Raw genomic sequence first — 15,584 nt, forward strand, 5'->3', positions numbered from 1 at the left:
GCATGTGAAAATCATAGGTCAGCTTTAGTGCTGTTCCTCAGGAGTTCATCATTGTGCTTTTGGAGATTGGGTCTCTCCCTGCATTGGGGCTTGCCAGTTCAGCCCAAAGACCTGCTTGCTTCTGAACTGGAATAAAGAGTGTGAAACCACAGCAGATTTTTCATGTGGATAGAAGTCAGGTCCCTGTGATTATACGGCAGATACTTTGCCAACTGAGCCATCTTCTAGCTCTAAATATAAATATATATTGGCACATAGTAAATATATATTACATATACATTTATATGTATATATGTATCATATAGTTAGGTTTTTAATTTGTTTAATCCCTATTGTAAGCATAAGTGAGACTAGCCATACAATGTCTGGTACATATGTTATATATGTTGAATATGAAGTTTTTAGGTATATAAACATTGAGCAATGATTACCACAAACAAATTAACACACCCTCACTTACTTATACTATAACTTACAGCCCCTGAAAGTTTTCTTCATTTACCAGAGCTTGTACCCTTGTGCGTGATTCTACTTTCTGTACCTCCTGCTTTACACCAGAGATTACCATTCCACTCTGCTAGTATTCTTCCAGCAGTTCTAGATGTCACCTACCCTTTGAATCACAGTGTCAGTATGTGTGTGCCTTATTTCTCTTGGAATAATATCCTACAAGTTCATTTATGCTGTCACAAGTCTCAGGCTTTCATTAGAAAAATATTGCAAACAATGCAAGGAAAATGATGAGCAACAGACCTTAATTGACCCCTTTTTAAGCCAAATGCAAAGCTTGCCAAAAATTATGGAAAAAAATAGTTGGTGTCACTAGTATAAATTAACATAGTTATTGAGAAAAACGAAATGGAGGTGCCCCAAGGAATTAAATGTAGAACTACTACACAGCCTAGTAATCACTCTGTTGAATATACATCTAAGGGACTAGGGACTGCTTCCTTGGAGAGATTATTCCTTCCCTGTGTTCACATAGCACTCTCCACAGAATTCAAATTACGAAAACAGCTGAAGTGTCTATGAGTGTTGAGATGGATAAAGAACATGATATATATATATCTCAAGGTAGTAGTCAGCTATACAGAGAGAAGATGCTATCATCTGTTATCCTAAGATAAACCTTGTGATATGCTGTTACATGTCATAAGTCAGATTCAGAAAGAGAACCACTGTATGGTCTCTCTTGGCCTTACAATAGGGATTAAACAAATTAAAAATCTGAAGGCATCTTTTATTTGGCTCAGTTTCTTTTAAATAGAGTTGATCTAAACTTTGAGCTTTTATCATCAGAAAAAGATTCTGTGAATCTGTGGCTTAGGAAGAATGGGGTGATCTGAAGAAATATGAAGCAGAGTGAGCTAAAAAGTCACACTTCTCAGGTTGCCATTGGATCCAGACTGCAGTGGCAAATGTTCTGTCTCAGTGCAATAAAGATAAAAGGCAAACCTCATTTCAAGTCCACTCCTGCCAGCAACCAACAGTGATGGGGGCTCACCCCACAAGGTCTTCTGCAAGTAGACATGGACGAAGGGCAGACACAGGCAGGAGGACACTTCTAGCACCTCCACAGGTGGAATTTCTCAAGTAGTAGCTCCTTAGTCTTTCTTTTTTATAAACTGTTTTATTCATTTACATATCAAATGTTACCCCCTTCCCTGCCCCAACTCCAAGGATTCTTCCAGTTATATACTGCTACTTAGAGTGTACTTCCACATAAGATGTGATCCTGTTAATATATTACTCCAGTGTTACATACTTTCCCTGTGATAATTGAAAGAGCATGTGTGTTAAATGTGTGCTATTAATATTATTGTTTTTACAGATTTATTTTTATTACTTTTATCTGTATAGTATATGTGGGTGTGAGCGGAAGTGCCTTTGGAAGCTGTAGGTGTCAGATTCTCAGGAGATACAGTTACAGGCAATGGTGAGCCAGTGTATGGATGCTGGGGGACCTCTGAAAGAGAAGTAACCACTGAACCATCTTTTCAGCCCCATATTCATATTCTTGTTGAACCCAACTTAATCACGGAAGCAATAAAAATCTGCAATAGTCATAAGAATTAAGGAGGCTTTCAAGGAACAATACTTTTCCCCTTAACCCATCCTATCGTTCTTAGATTCTTTGAGTTTGATTGCTATTCTGCCATGATTAATGAATCCTTTTTTCACTCTCCACCTTTCTTTGGTGGGAATTAAATTCCTAATTCATACTATAACGTTTTTCTTTTAGGTGGAACCAATAACCACTTTATCCTTCTCATTGTCGGAGGGCTAGCCTCACTGCTACTTGTCATCCTAATTACCATCATTATTATCTTATTCAACAGGTGAGTATATATCATTTATATACCATTTTATCCTTCTCATTGTCAGAGGGCTAGCCTCACCGCTACTTGTCATCCTAATTACCATCATTATCATCTTATATAACAAGTGAGTAAAGCAACTTACCCTGAGTCCTATTTATCTTGTATGATTCTGATACTTAAGGCCTTCTATAAATAACCCAACAACTTATGAAGCCACTCAGGATTCATGTCTGAGTATGTGGTTACATACATAGGTAGGCAATTGCTGCTTTTAATAAAAGGACAGAAAAAAAGAGTATGGGAAGCAAGGGGAGTACTGTTATAGACCAAAGTCATTCACTTAAGAGTTGTCAGTGTGCCCTTACATTCATGCAAATATCTCTGTTCTACATCCACCTTCCCTTCTGCCTCCTCCATGGGAATAGGTGTCTGTTGAGAAGCTTTTGTGAGTGTATGGGGTATGGGGAAAAGGTTGGAGAGAGCAACAGATAGGGAGGGAAAAAAGGGGAGAAGAGATTAATGTTTTATTCAGTCATCTTTTTAAAAATATTGCAATGCAACAAACAAGAGGCAAGGAAGCTTACATATTACCAGGATAACAACACAGTCTAAGATAGTTTGATATTTTCTGAAACAATCCACCAAGGGATGTTAAATAAAGTAACTTAGATAGGACCTGAAGGGGTGGCCTGAGAGAGGTTTCAGGTCCTTTCCCTTTTAGCTCTCCCATGAGCATTACTGATCTGTCTAGCATATCTCATACTTTTTTTATTAATTAGTTATTTATTTATTTATATTTCAAATGTTGTTCCCCTTCCCAGTCTCCCCTTTACAACACCCCTTCCCCTCCTCTCTCCCCTTTGTCTCTCAGAGGGAGCTTCTCCACCCAGACACAAACCCACCAGTTCCCACCTCACCCCTCTAGCATCTCCTTACACTGGAGCATCAAGCCTCCACAGTTCCAAGGGCATCCCCTTCCACTGATGCCAGACAAGGCCATCCTCTGCTACATATGCAGCTGGAGCCATGGGTCCCTCCATGGTTCATGGTTTAGTCCCTGGACTTTAAATTTATTAGATAACTTCTTATACTATGTTCCACTTGGAGTGTTACCTGCTCAAGGGAGAAAGGGACCACTTTCTGAACATTAGAATTTTGCATGTCTGGAAAGGCACAGGCATGTAATAGTTTTTGACAAATAAGTAAAATTTCATCCTTCCCTCGCTGATATTAACAACAACAACAACAACAGCACACACACACACACACACACACACACACACACACACACACACACAGCTTATTATTATGGTTCTCAAGGAGTTTTATATGTCCTATCTCCATACATGACCCCCTAACTCTTTTACTGTCACCTGATGTTAGTAACATTTTTCACTCCCCTATATTGCTCTCAAACCCACTTTCTCCCTCTAACCTATCGATTTTTACCTATTTTTTTTGAAATAGCATTGGTGATGCCATTGTCCTGACTGACACTTGTATTATCTTCCCAAAGACACCAGGGAACTCATTAAGCCACCCATCAAGGGCGCTTTGCTTCCTGACCTCAGCATAATCTTCATTTATATTTTCCATGTTACTAATCCTGATTACTTTTGTTAAAACTGGAACTATTATATATTTTTAACATATCCAACTCACTTCTCAAAAGAGCAGGATTTTGCTACCAAAATACAGTTTCTCTAATTTGACCTCAGTCCTTGTGCTTCATTTGGCATGCAAGATACTTGTCCCCTTTCCCCATGCCAGAGGTCTGTCCTGTTTTGATGTTCCTTCAAATAGACATGATGTCACTATCTGGAATAATCTTGTTCTCTTCATCTGCCATCCCTTGCATTTTGCTTTGTATTTTAATTGTTCTTGGGGTTGTTATTCCTTTCTGTATGTCTATGATAATCATAATGGGGTTGTTTTGTGCATTTCATTTTTAGTATTTGAGTGCATAAATATGTCTAAACAGTGCATATTCAAAAGGTGTCTGCACAAGTACATCTCCCATCATCGCTGCCTTAAGTTTTTTTCTTGAGCAGAAAATGCCAAGTTAGGAAAAGACCCTCTAGTATTACAGAAAATTAGTATTACAGAAAATTCTATATAACATGAGTACACGGGGGACAGGCAGCAGAACTGAAACAGTGAGTGTCAGAGAGATCTCTGGAGGGTCCCAGATGTTGGACATGATAGGTTTTGCTTCTTGAAAATGCATTACCTTTACTTGAAGAACTAAATTGAACCAGAGAGTACATAGCCTCCCTTGGTTAAATGTTATAAAAAGATTAGAGAGCTTGACTTCATAAGCATAGGTGAAAAGCACAAAAGAAAGGGCGCTTGCTCTTCCTGCCTTGTCACTGGGCTGTTTTGGTTGTTACTTCAAATGGAAACACTTTGAAAAGTGACCCAAGGTTTATAGCAGTGACCCAGAGCCCCGTCTTACCATTTAGAATAATGCTGCAGCTTCAGATGTGCTGAGGTGGACAGAAGCCAAAGTAAATTCAGACTTTACTCTTGGCACCTAGTCGCCTGTGATCCTGATGCCCTTGGAAGCAATTCCTCTGTGTCAGGTTTGCCCTGCTCCATGTAGAGATGAGAAGGATGGTAATAGTGAGTGAACAGGACCAGGGGAAGTACAGAGTGCTGCTCAGAATGAAAGGAGCGAACAGTTTTTTTCTTGAGATGGACATCTGTTAGGTGGAATTTAATATATAGTGAGAAAAATGTTGCTTATTGTACATTTGGTATAAATGTGTAAATGATATTTTTAATAAGTACAATGTCTTAATATGCTGGAAAGTCTTCCCTTTTCTGCACTGAATAGGAGAAATTCTTTACAATTAGGCAAACCAGGACAACTGTTCAACACACAACAAGCTTTGGCATATGATCTAACTGTATTATAAAGATAAGGGGACTGATTATGAGATACTGATTATTTGTCTAGCAAATAGCACAGTGCAAGTTACATAAAGAAAGCTTTGAGATTTAAACTGTTATCTCTTATTTACTACATTGTATGCTCTAATGTTATTTAAGTATGAATAAACACACAGACAGAGAGATACATACAGACACACAAACAGAAACATACATACATATATAGACATGCAAACACACACAGAGAGACACATATAACACAACACACACATACATACAACACACAACAAATACACACAATCATTTCTTTTTGTGCATTTTGAATTTTGGATCTGCCAAATTCTTTTTTTATTGGTTATTTTATTTATTTACACTTCAAATGTTATCCCCCTTCCTGGTTTCCCCTATTTTCCCTCTGCCAACCCTCCTGCTTTCTTTTTTCTTTTCTTGGGTATTTTTTATTTACATTTCAAATGTTATTCCCTTTCTTGGTTTCCCTGACATAAGCCCCCTATCTCATCCCCCTTCCCTTCTTCTCTAAGAGTGTTACCCCCTCCCCAACCACTCCCTGCTTCCTGCCTCCCTGCCCTAGCATTCCCCTACACTGGGGGGGGGGCAGCATTGGCAGGACCAAGGGTTTCTCCTCCCATTGGTGCCCAACAAGGCCATCCGCTGCTACATATGCAGCTGGAGCCATGGGTCTGTCCAGTGTAGGTTTTGGGTAGTGGTTTAGTCCCTGGGAGCTCTGGTTGGTTGGCATTTTTGTTCTTACGGGGTTGCAAGCCCCTTCAGCACCTTCAAACCTTTCTCTACTTCCTCCAATGGGGACCCCATTCTCAGTTCAGTGGTTTGCTGATAGCATTGGCCTGGTTACTTATCATGCTCTAGCTGAGCCTCTCAAGAGACAGCTATAACAGGCTCCTTTCAGTATGCACTTCTTGGCTTCATTAATTCTGTCTAGGTTTGGTGGCTGTATATATATGGGCTGGATCCCCAGGTGGGGCAGGCTCTGAATTGCCATCCCTCCAGTCTCTGCTCCAAACTTTGTCTCCATCTCCTCCTGTGAATATTTTTGTTCCCTCTTTTAAGAAGGACTGAAGCATCCACACTTTGATTGTCCTTTTTCTTGAGCTTCATGTGGTCTATGGATTGTATCTTGGGTAATTCGAGTTTTGGGGCTAATATCCGCTCTTCTTTTTTGAGGGTTCTCTCCCATCCACCCATCCAACAACAACTCCCTCCCCACCCTAGCATTTCATTACACTGGGGCATTGAGCCTTCACAGGACTTCTCCTCCCATTGTTGCCAGACAAGGCCATCCTCTGCTACAAATGCAGTTGGAGCCATGGGTCCCTTCATGTGTACTCTTTGGTTGGTGGTTTAGTCCCTGGAAGCTCTGGGGTGTCTGGTTTTTTTTTTATATTCTTGTTCTTCCTAATGGTTTGCAAACCCTTTCAGGCCCTTCACTCCTTTCTCTAACTCCTCCATTGTTGTCCCTGCACAAGGTTTGATTGTTGGCTGCAAACATTCACATCTGTATTGGTCAGGCTCTGGCAGAGCCTCTCAGGAGACAGCTATATCAGGTTCCTGTCAACAAGCACTTCTTGGCATCAGCAATAGTGTCTGGGGTTGGTGGCTGCATATGGGATGGATCCCAGGTGAGGCATTCTCTGGATGGTCTTTCCTTCAGTCTCTGCTCCACTCTTTATCAACATATTTCCATTAGACAGGAGCAATTCTGGGTTAAATTTTTTGAGATGGGTGGGTGGCCTCATCCCTCAACTAGGGTTGTGCCTAACCTCTGGATATGATCTCTACAAGTTCACTCTCCCCTTCGTTGGGTATTTTAGCTAATGTCATCCCCATTGGGTCTTGGGAGCCTCTTGCTTTTCTTACATCTGTGGCTTTCTAGTGGCTTCCCCCAGTTCCCTATCTCCCATTGCTACACACCACCATTCAATTCCCGGATCCTCTGTACATCTCCTTCGTCTCGCCCCACACCTGATCCTGCACTCCTTTTCCTCTCCCCCTCCTCTCTGCCTCCCATGTTCCTACCACCCTCTACCTCCAGTGATTATTTTGTTCCCCTTCTAAGTAGGACTGAAGCATCCACACTTTGTTCTTTCTTCTTCTTGAGATTTATATGGTCTGTACGTTGTATCATGGGTATTCCAAGCTTTTTTCCTAATACCCACTTATTAGAGAGTATGCAGTCATTTCTTAATAATGACAATTTAACAACTGGTCAAAGGCATAGATCCATGTTTCCTCAGCTACAAAAGAAGCAATAGCAATCTTACCACAAATTTTCTTGGAGACTAAGTAAGAACTGTGTTATATGAACTTAGGAAGAATCATTTATGTACTTATGTGCCATACATTTACACACAGACTAAGTAAGTAACTGGAGTACTAATTTCTTAAATAACAAAAAAATCAAACAAATGTGAACAAAGAGTTAAGATTGTGCTGAGTTAGTCTGTCTCTTCCCAAGCAATTGGAAGAATCCATTACAGCCAATAGCCATTATGGATAATCTTTCCTCTGTAGAAAGAATATCTTGCTTTCATGATTTCTACAGAGGAGTTGTAATTATAGCTTTAAACAAAACGACAAGAACGAGCAAACACAACAGAACTTCTTACTTCTTGTATTTCATCTATTTCTGTTGTGGTTCAGTTAGAATCTTGTTTGTAGGGAGATGACAGAGAGACAGATCTGATTTTCCCATAACAACTCTTTCAGTATTCTTGTCTGTAGTTATTTTTCTACAATTCAACTATTGCATTATATTTTGTTTCTCTTATATTTATTATTTTGAGATTTCACCAAGAACTTTAGTGTTCTTAGATGAGTGTAGTGTACAGTATGGCTCTGGATGGTCTGCTTACAGAGATGACTCAAGAGCCTTGGATTAAGATGGGAGGGATGTGGCTTTAACTCAACACCATTACTATCCCATGAGAGTCCAGGCAAGGTGGTATTCACATCTGAGCACTTTTCTAATCTCTTAAAGCTTTGATGAACTTTAAAAAAATAATAATCCAGGTAATTTATAATGAGACCTGGGGATCTTTAAATGAAACTTAAGTTAATTATTGTTGTTATCCAATATATCCAGTGTTGCCTTTTAAAGAAGTCCAAAAGCTATAGGCTATTTTGATATTAGTTCACTGTACAGTATCTTGTAATGCCACTTTGATTAATTGCTATTGCATTCTGTCTGGAGAGCCATGTAGCTGTCTTTTCCATTTATAAGCACATTAGAGTAGATAAGTATGTTATTCTTTTCATCACTGTGACAAAACAACTGGAAGACAGCCTTAAGGAAGAATAGATTTATTTTGACTCACAATTGGGGAGTACAGTCCACTATGACAAAGAAATGGCAAGAGTATGAATCATTTGGTCATATATCCAGTCAGGAAGCAGAGGGAAGAGATTCCTGGTTTATTTTCTTCTCATTATTGAGCCTTTGGCCTCAGCCCATAAGATGGTGATGCCATTTACAGCATGAGTCTTCTTTTTTTGAGTAAAAATTTCTAGAAACAAAAATCACACCCAGAAATATATTTCCATGATAATTTGAAATCTAGTCAACTTGTCAATCAAACATCACCGAAGAAAATGTACACATAAAACAACTATTTGTAGCCACAACTACTTATTCACTAAGCACATGAATGGCTGGGGACACAGTAAGGATTTGAACAGTACAGATAACCAATGCTTTATTGTAGGGTCTTAATATTCTGTCCTGAATTTGTATTCCAGGAAGAGAAGGAGACAGGTGAGAACTCCGCTTAAAGAGCTCAGAGATAAACAGAGTAAGGTAAGTTGGTTACCATTGCTCCCTCTTGTTAAAATCTCCTATAAGAGCTCTTTTATTTTCAGTTGTTTATCTTATTGCTTATTTTCCTTTCAATCACCTTGCAACATGATTCAAGCATCAAGTACCTAATGAAATATTTATCTGCTTACTGTTAATAATTTTTGAAGCCAAGATTTTAAAAATATATCAATATAAAAAATACCTATCCATTTTTCTAGTTCTTAGAAAGCTGAGGCAGGGGGGTTTTGAGAAAAATAGTAATAATTACACTGTTATAATTGCAATCAGCACTACACATCACCAACATCTGCATTATGTGTGCTTCCATAAAACATTGTACAAACTTAGTAGTTTAAAACACCAGACATCTATTTTTTCATGATTCAGGGTTTAAACAAACAACAAACAAACAAAAGGAAGCACAAGAAGGTTATCTACTTCTTGGGTAGATCTGGTCTTGTACTTGCCTCCCAGTTTTGGTAGTTGCCTGAATTTCTCCATCGTCATTGGAGAAATATACTAGACTTTGAATAGATAGAGATCATCTTATTTTTGAACAAGTAATTAGCATAAGACCAAACCAGATAATCTGCCTTGAATTTACTTACCATCTATTCCAGTCATGTAAATTGAGAATGAAATTTCTAAAATAGGTTTTAATAGTAAGGTCAGTGTTTTACCAAATTATCTGTAATGGAAATATGCCCTATATCAGTGTATTTGGAGGGTTCTATAGAATACCTTCATTGGATGTTGAAATTCAGTGAGCCACTCAATGTTTTGCTATTTATTTTGCAGGTAGCCACCAACTGCAGAAGTCCAACTTCTCCCATTCAGACTACAGATGATGAAAAAGAGGACATTTATGTTAACTATCCAACTTTCTCTCGGAGACCAAAACCAAGATTCTAAGCCGCTCTTTTGCCTGAGCACATTAGTAATGACTTCTATGGCATGGATTTTTACCCATGTCCTCCTCACCACCAGGATCTACATTGATTAAAAAGTTGATTGGATTTGTTTCATCTCATATATAGAAGTACTTTATGACCTGGGAATATTCTTAACAGAGATGGATTTGAAAACCCAAATCTAATTAACCGTTCAAGGAACAGTTCAAGGAACCATCTTCCATTATATAACAGAGTAATCTAGAGAGGACTAAGTACCACGTGGCTTTCTTGCTCTACTTGAAATCAGCTGTGAACATAAGTTTATTTCTGGATGCTTCCTACAGTGTTGGTTCTGCTTATATACTACTGGTCCAACTCTCGTACTGCTTCTCTCAGATGCTCCCATGAGTATTGCCAAGGACACTTGGTAGAAAGTTTACTGGTTAAACACAGGAAACAAAGTTTATTATTCACTCACTAGCAAGAAGGTAGCATTACCACAAAAGATTAGATGACCTAAATTAGCTGTGGGTTCAAGACCAGGACAAAAGGGTTACTTGGGAATTCTGAGTATTGCTAAAAAGGCTGAAAGGGACCTAGAAGTTGAGTTATTTTTAACAAACTTTAACTTCAAAGGCATTGCTTATTAACTAGATAACAAATGAATGTACTGTAGTATCAGCATAATTCAAAAGAATACATGCCAAGGAATGCCGAGAGCAGAGATAATTGTGTAACTATTTCTTCCCTTTCTGGTTTCAAATAAATTCATTTCTAATTCTATAGAGAAGTCTTGCTACCCATTCAGGACTGGTCTTCTATACAGTGAGATGGTCCAATTAGAAATAATTCTTTTAATAATGCTTTTTCTACTTTCGAGAGTTATTTTAATATGTAAACTTGTGAGTTTAAAATCTTGCAAAATGAGCACATGAAAAGAGATTGATGGTTTTAAGTAGTAGAATACAGTAATGTAGGAATCTGAGAGCAGAGAGTTTGGGAGGGGGTGAAGAGGAAAAGACATCACCAAATAATGATATATGAGAGAAAATCTACACTTCAGAGTTTGATCAAGGCCATATCTCCCAATTTGGCTGGCACTGAGATAATGCACCTGATGTCTCCATTTTAGAAAAAAAAATGAGTATTTGTGGAATTAAATAAAACTCTAGTTATCTCAAAACTATGGTAATCATTATCAAATAGAATGATATTTAGTATCTAAAAGACCCATTTCTTATCTGTAAAAAATTTAAATGATCATAATCTTTAAATATTCATTGTGGAAAACTTCGATTAAGTTTGTGGTGTGAAAATTTTGTTACAAACTTAAGTGAAAACAATCCAAATGCTAATGCGGTTACATAGATTCTAAAATGCAATTCCTAGTTTTAAGATAATTAGTAGATACTTCATATTTTAACCTTAGATACCATGCATGATAAATAGGCCAATTATTTTCCCAATTACAGAAATTCAGAAGGTAATAAACGAAAATGACAGTTTCTTAGTTGTGCTTATATATTTACTCAAGAATAGCTAATTAACTCAGATTTTGACTGATTGCTTGAAAATTTTTGTGTCTCAATTTGTGAACTGTTTCTCTAAATATGCCAGTGTACCATTGTTGAAATACAATTAACCAGAAAATAGTCAACATTTGGAACCATAGGAGATCACAACACAGTTTGCATGGTTAAACAACTTAGTGTTGTTCATAAAATAAACTAATTATTCTTCCATAAATGTTAAAGACAATCAAAATACTACTTTCTATCATGTTTGGAAGCCAAGTTTTGCAATGGCTAAGTTGGTGAGAGGGAAAGCTTTTATAATGGCATTATAGGGAGATAGCTACCTGGTAGTCCGTGATTTGTATGAAGAGTCACCTAAGTAGATCAAGAAAGCCTCCAGATCACTGGACACTCTTCTTTGTTTCTGTGGAGATTCATATGCTGTTTCGAAAAAAAAAATCACTCTGTCAAAATATATTTTCTCTGCCTACCCTTCCTTTCTATATGTAGTTCCCTTACAGAATTTAGTATTTATTGGGAATACTTACTACCACCTTGACCTCCCTATGTCTCTGTTATGCTGCAGAGACAATGTTCATTGACTCTGTAGACATTTTTATTAAAGAAAGCACTTTAATTGCAATCTTTGTGGCCTATACAATTCACAAGAATTCTGTAATGTGACCCCTCCAAAAATTTTTGTGCCTATTGTTCTGATTGGTAGCAGAGCAATCAAAACTGCACCAAAATAAAAGATGAATGTCAGAAATGAAATACAATTTTGTTCTCCATGTTTTATTTTATTTTTTAATATTTAGTGCTGCTTTGGAAGTCAGATGCTTTCTGGAGGTGCTTTACTCAGATAATGGATACCAGTATATAATGCAATGTTTAAGTGAAATATGTATGTTTGAATTAAATGCTATAATCTTAATATTTACATTAAAGTAAACAAAGAAAGGTTTGATTAGGAGTAGAGCAGTTTCTTAGGTGCTTACAATAACTGTGTATATACTATGTTATTATCAGACTGGTGTCGTTTCATTTAAAAGCATTTGTTAATATTGAGAAAATAGAAAATATATCTTTATTGTTCTCTTTTATTCTTTCCTATATTTCTCTTACTGAAAATTGAATTCAAGGCTTTTAAATATCAGGCAAGTGCTATGCTTCTGAGATACACTCTAGTTCACCATATAGTTTAAAGTTTAAATATTCAACTAATTGTCAAGATACTATCATTAAATATAAATTTAAAAAGATAAAGTAAAACCTAGGAGGTTCTTTTTTATTTTAAACATGCAAGTTTTATTAGTTTACATATAGAACTCTATTAGATGAAATGATATAATTATAATTATCTTTTAAATTAGGAAACCCCACACTATAGTTAGAGATCAGTTTACATAGTTTAATTTTTTATGTTCAAAGCAATAACACTGTTGTAAGATGCTGGTAGAAAATGCTTTATTTGAGGATATGGATAATAATTGTCTGGTTCTGATTAGTTGCTTATTGTTTCTGTTGTAATTATAAGTTCTATGACAATTGTATTTTGAGCATTGTTTCCAGTTTTATTTTCCATTATCAGAGACTGAATTTGTAGGCATAAAGCAGCTCTTATCCCTCAATGTACTATAATCTATTGTTCTCAATGAATAAAACATAGTTCTCAATGATGACTAGTTTCTTTTGCTACCAAAAAAATTTTAGGAAAAATAAACAGAAAGAAATCAACATGTAGACAGAAACACAGAACGAATTTTAATCACAGAAACTTTTTATCTTTTATCTTAAAGAAATGCTTTGTACATTCTATAAGTATGTGTATTTCAAACAGCTATGTAAGAATTTTCTTTTTGGAAAGATAGCAGTCCTCTCTCCTGCATTTCCTTCCATCAGGGCATGAATTGCAGATCTTACTCATTAACTCATTCCACTCTTCTGCTATCCCAGCAATATCATCTACCTCCATGTGGAAACAGAGACATGCATGCCTGCATGCGTGTAAGTGTATGTCTGGTTTTGATACATAGTTATTAAAGTTGGGGATGTTGATAGCAAGCATGGGGACTGATGCTTTGTTGAAAAATAGTTAACTGCATAACATTGAGAGCTCACAGAAATCCTAGGGCATTAATGGAGTACATTTAGAAAATAGCAAAAGGCATGGTATTTCTAGTGTTCCCCAGAAATGAAACACAAGTCACACACTGGAATTCTGGGCACAAAGTTGGCACAGCAGACCTGAGCAACAGCATAGACTATTGCTATGATGAAACACCATGACCTAGAGCAATTTGGGTAAGAAAGGGTTTATTTGGCTTATATTTCCATATCCACAGTCCATCACTCTAGGAAGTCAGGACAGGAAATCAAACAGAGTGAGAACCTGAAAAAAAGAACTGATACAAAGACCATGGAAGGGTGGTTTTTGCTCAGCCTGCTTTCTTATAGAACCCAGGACCACCTGCCCAGGGATGGTCTGGGCCCTCCCACATCACTAATTAAGAAAATGTTCTACAGGCTTTAGCTCTCCCTCTTGCTCTCACTCTCTCGCTTTCACTCTTATTTTTCCTTTCTTTTTATTTACTGTAAATCCTGTTCACAGCCCCTCCCTCCTCTTTTCCCAGTCTCACCTTAACAAATCCCTCCCCTGTTGCCTCCTCCACTTCCCCTCAGAGAAGGGGGAACCCCCGTGGGTACCATCCCACCTTGGGACACCTAGTTCCAGTAGGAGTAGGCACATCCACCTGCTGAGTCCCAACTAGGCAGTCCAGGTAGCAGGGAGGAGGATCTAATGACAGGAAACAGAGACCGAGACCTCATCCCCATCCCTGATCTACTTGTTAGGGGACCCACATGGAAACCAAGCTGCAGATTTGCTACAAATGTGTGTGTAGGGGTGGGTGGTCTAGCTCCTGCATGCTCCCTGGTTGGTGTCCCATGCTCTGTGAGCCCCCTTGGTCCTAGGTTAGCTGACTCTCTATCTTATTGTGGTGTCCTTGACCCCTTTGACTTGCTCAGTTCCATCATCCTCGCCGAGCTCTGCCTGATGTTTGGCATCTGCGTTCATCTGCTGCTGGATGAAGCTTCTCTGGAGACAGTTTTGCTAGGTTCCTGTCTGTAAGCAAAGCAGAGTATCATTAATAGTGTCAGAGGTTGGCTCTTTCACATGGGACAGGACCCAAGTTGGGTTATTCATTGGTTGACTGTTCCCCCAGTCTCAGCATTATCTTTGTCCCTGTACATCTTATAGGCAAGACAAATTTTGGGCTGGAGGTTTTCTGGTCAGATTGATGGCCCCTCTCTCCTCTGGAAGTGGCTATAGGAGGTGGCTATGCCAGTCTCCATATCCTCCTCTGGTAGGAATCACAGCTAAGGTTGCTCCCATAGACTCTCTGTATCCTTCCCTCATCCCAGACTTCCAGCTCATCACCACACATGATGATTCCCCGATGACTCCCATTCACATCCCAGCCCTCTCCTGCCTCCCTCTCCCCACACCTGATTGCAATCCTACTTCCCCTCCTTTCCCCTTCTCCTACCCAGTTCCCTCTCTCCATTCATCTCCAATAACTATTTAGTTTCCCCTTCTGAGTGAGGGGAAACTCATTCTGTTTATGAATTGTAGCATGGTTGTCATGTCTGTCTGGTTCTGGATTACCTCACTCAGGATATTTTCAAGTTGCATCCTTTTGCCTGCAAAATTCATGATGCCTTTTTAAAAAATAGCTGAATAGTTTTCCATTGCATAGATATACCACATATTCTGTATCCATTCTTTGGCTGAGGGTCATCTGGGTTGTTTCCAGTTTCTGATTATTACAAATATAATGCTATGAACATAGTGGAGCAAGTGACCCTGTGGTATAGTGGGGATCTTTTGGGTATATGTCCAGAAATGGTATAGCTATGTCTTGTGATAGAACTATTTTGTTTTCTGAGAAACTGCCAGATTGATCTCCAGAGCAATCATAGCAGTTCTGAGAAACTGCCAGACTGATTTTCAGAGTGGTTGTACCAGTTCGCAAACACACCAGCAATGGAGGAGAGTTCCCCTTGCTCTACATCCTCATCAGCACTCAAGTGCTGTCACTTGAGTGTTTAATCATGGTCATTCTCATGAGTA

The 15,584-nt window shown here is 38.3% G+C and overlaps 1 protein-coding gene across 50 annotated transcripts in view; it reads left to right on the forward strand.

Moving 5' to 3' along the window:
* The window catches only part of Cd226 (CD226 molecule), a 94,936-nt gene extending 81,808 nt beyond the window's left edge, over positions 1 to 13,128 (forward strand). For 36 of the 50 annotated variants that reach the window (XR_015642248.1, XR_015642254.1, XR_015642251.1 and 33 more), the window contains 3 exon segments: positions 2,243 to 2,339; positions 8,988 to 9,045; positions 9,844 to 13,128. Coding sequence is in view for 28 of the 50 variants with exons in the window: in XM_087592675.1 (XP_087448801.1) it covers positions 2,243 to 2,339; positions 8,988 to 9,045; positions 9,844 to 9,957 (269 nt within the window). In the remaining 22 variants the exon portion in view is untranslated. 50 annotated transcript variants of the gene reach the window in all.
* The last annotated feature ends 2,456 nt before the right edge of the window (positions 13,129 to 15,584 follow it).

Source organism: Rattus norvegicus, chromosome 18, assembly GCF_021556685.1.
Source record: "Rattus norvegicus strain SHRSP/BbbUtx chromosome 18, alternate assembly SHRSP_T2T, whole genome shotgun sequence".
Lineage (NCBI taxonomy): Eukaryota > Metazoa > Chordata > Mammalia > Rodentia > Muridae > Rattus > Rattus norvegicus.